The following is a 1,489-nucleotide window of genomic DNA, read 5'->3' on the forward strand; positions in this document are numbered from 1 at the left end:
GTCATGTATGGATGTGAGAGTTGGACCATAAAGAAGGCTGAGCACCAAAGAATTGATGCTTTTGAACTGTGGTGTTGGAGAAGACTCCTGACAGTCCCTTGGACAGCAATGAGATCCAACCAGTCCATCCTAAAAGAAATTAGTCCTGAATATTCATTGGAAGGACTGATGCTGAAGCTGAAACTCCAATACTTTTGTCACCTGATGTGAAGAACTGACTCATTGGAAAAGACCCTAATGCTGGGAAAGATTGAAGACAGGAAGAGGTGACCACAGAGGATGAGATGGTTGGATGGCATCACTGACTCAATGGACATGAGTTTGAGTAAACGCCGGGAGTTGGTGATGGACAGGAAGCCTAGTGTGCTTCAGTCAATGGGGTCGCAAAGAGTAGGACAAGACTGGGTAACTGAACTGAACTGAACTGACTTTAAATGTTCCATGCCACAACATGGAGGTAACACCCAGGCAGAGTGGAGGTGTGTAGACCTCTAGCCAGGCCAACTTAAGTTCAGATCCATTTCACTCCTTCCTGGCCACATAACTTTGAACAAGAGGCTCGTTCTCTTTGATTCTCTATGTCCTCATAAACAACAACAACAAATGGACAATATGACGATTTTGAAAGACATGCTTCACAGATAAAAATCTGTTAGCTTTAAATATGGTAGGTGCTTATGACTAAGTTAAGCATTAAAATACATTCTTACCTCTTTCCACAGAATCATTTGCCATGCATTCTGTCTTAACACTGAAAAAGAAACAGCTATGTATTCAGTGCAATAAAGACACATTTTCCCCAATACTACAAGCATTTCTTTATATTCTCTTTGTTAATTTAATTTTTATATAAACGGAAAGATTAATATGCACTTTATCAAAAAGAGCAATATACATAACATAACATGATAGGATAATGATATATATAAGATAATATAAATAGACAGGCAGATGGAGGCTGTATTAAGTCACTTCCAATCCCAAGGGAAAACAGTTTGCTGTTACATGCTAAAATACTGGCTGTAGCCTGAAAAACAGCATTTTTCCAATCAAATACAGAGACAGCACATAACAAAACTAGGACTGAGAGAATATGTAACACCCAGATCTCTTTTACAGACGTAAGAATTGTTAAAAAACAAAAAAGAATTGTTCCTATCCTGAATACTCTTCCCTTCCCCATCTTTTATCTTTCCTTTTATTCTAGTTGATGTATTCACATAATTCTAACATATGGAAATTAAGTTTCCTTCTGGTTTTTGTTATTTATTTCTATATTTCTTTAAATACAACATGTTATAAAACATATTACAAGTATCTACTTGAATAGAAAGAGAAATTAAGGAAACAATTCCATTCACCATTGCAACGAAAAGAATAAAATACTTAGGAATATATCTACCTAAAGAAACTAAAGACCTATATATAGAAAACTATAAAACACTGGTGAAAGAAATCAAAGAGGACACTAATAGATGGAGAAATATCT

General features: G+C 35.9%; 1 protein-coding gene across 1 annotated transcript in view; it reads right to left on the reverse strand.

The window, feature by feature from the left end:
- The window catches only part of LOC104996864 (phospholipid-transporting ATPase IB-like), a 119,447-nt gene that overhangs the window by 84,254 nt on the left and 33,704 nt on the right, over positions 1 to 1,489 (reverse strand). The window contains exon 7 of the mRNA XM_010851252.1: positions 711 to 751. Within this exon, the coding sequence (XP_010849554.1) occupies positions 711 to 751 (41 nt within the window). The remainder of the gene's footprint in view (positions 1 to 710; positions 752 to 1,489) is intronic.

This window comes from Bison bison, unplaced genomic scaffold (assembly GCF_000754665.1).
Source record: "Bison bison bison isolate TAMUID 2011002044 unplaced genomic scaffold, Bison_UMD1.0 scf7180017864299, whole genome shotgun sequence".
Taxonomy (NCBI): Eukaryota; Metazoa; Chordata; class Mammalia; order Artiodactyla; family Bovidae; genus Bison; species Bison bison.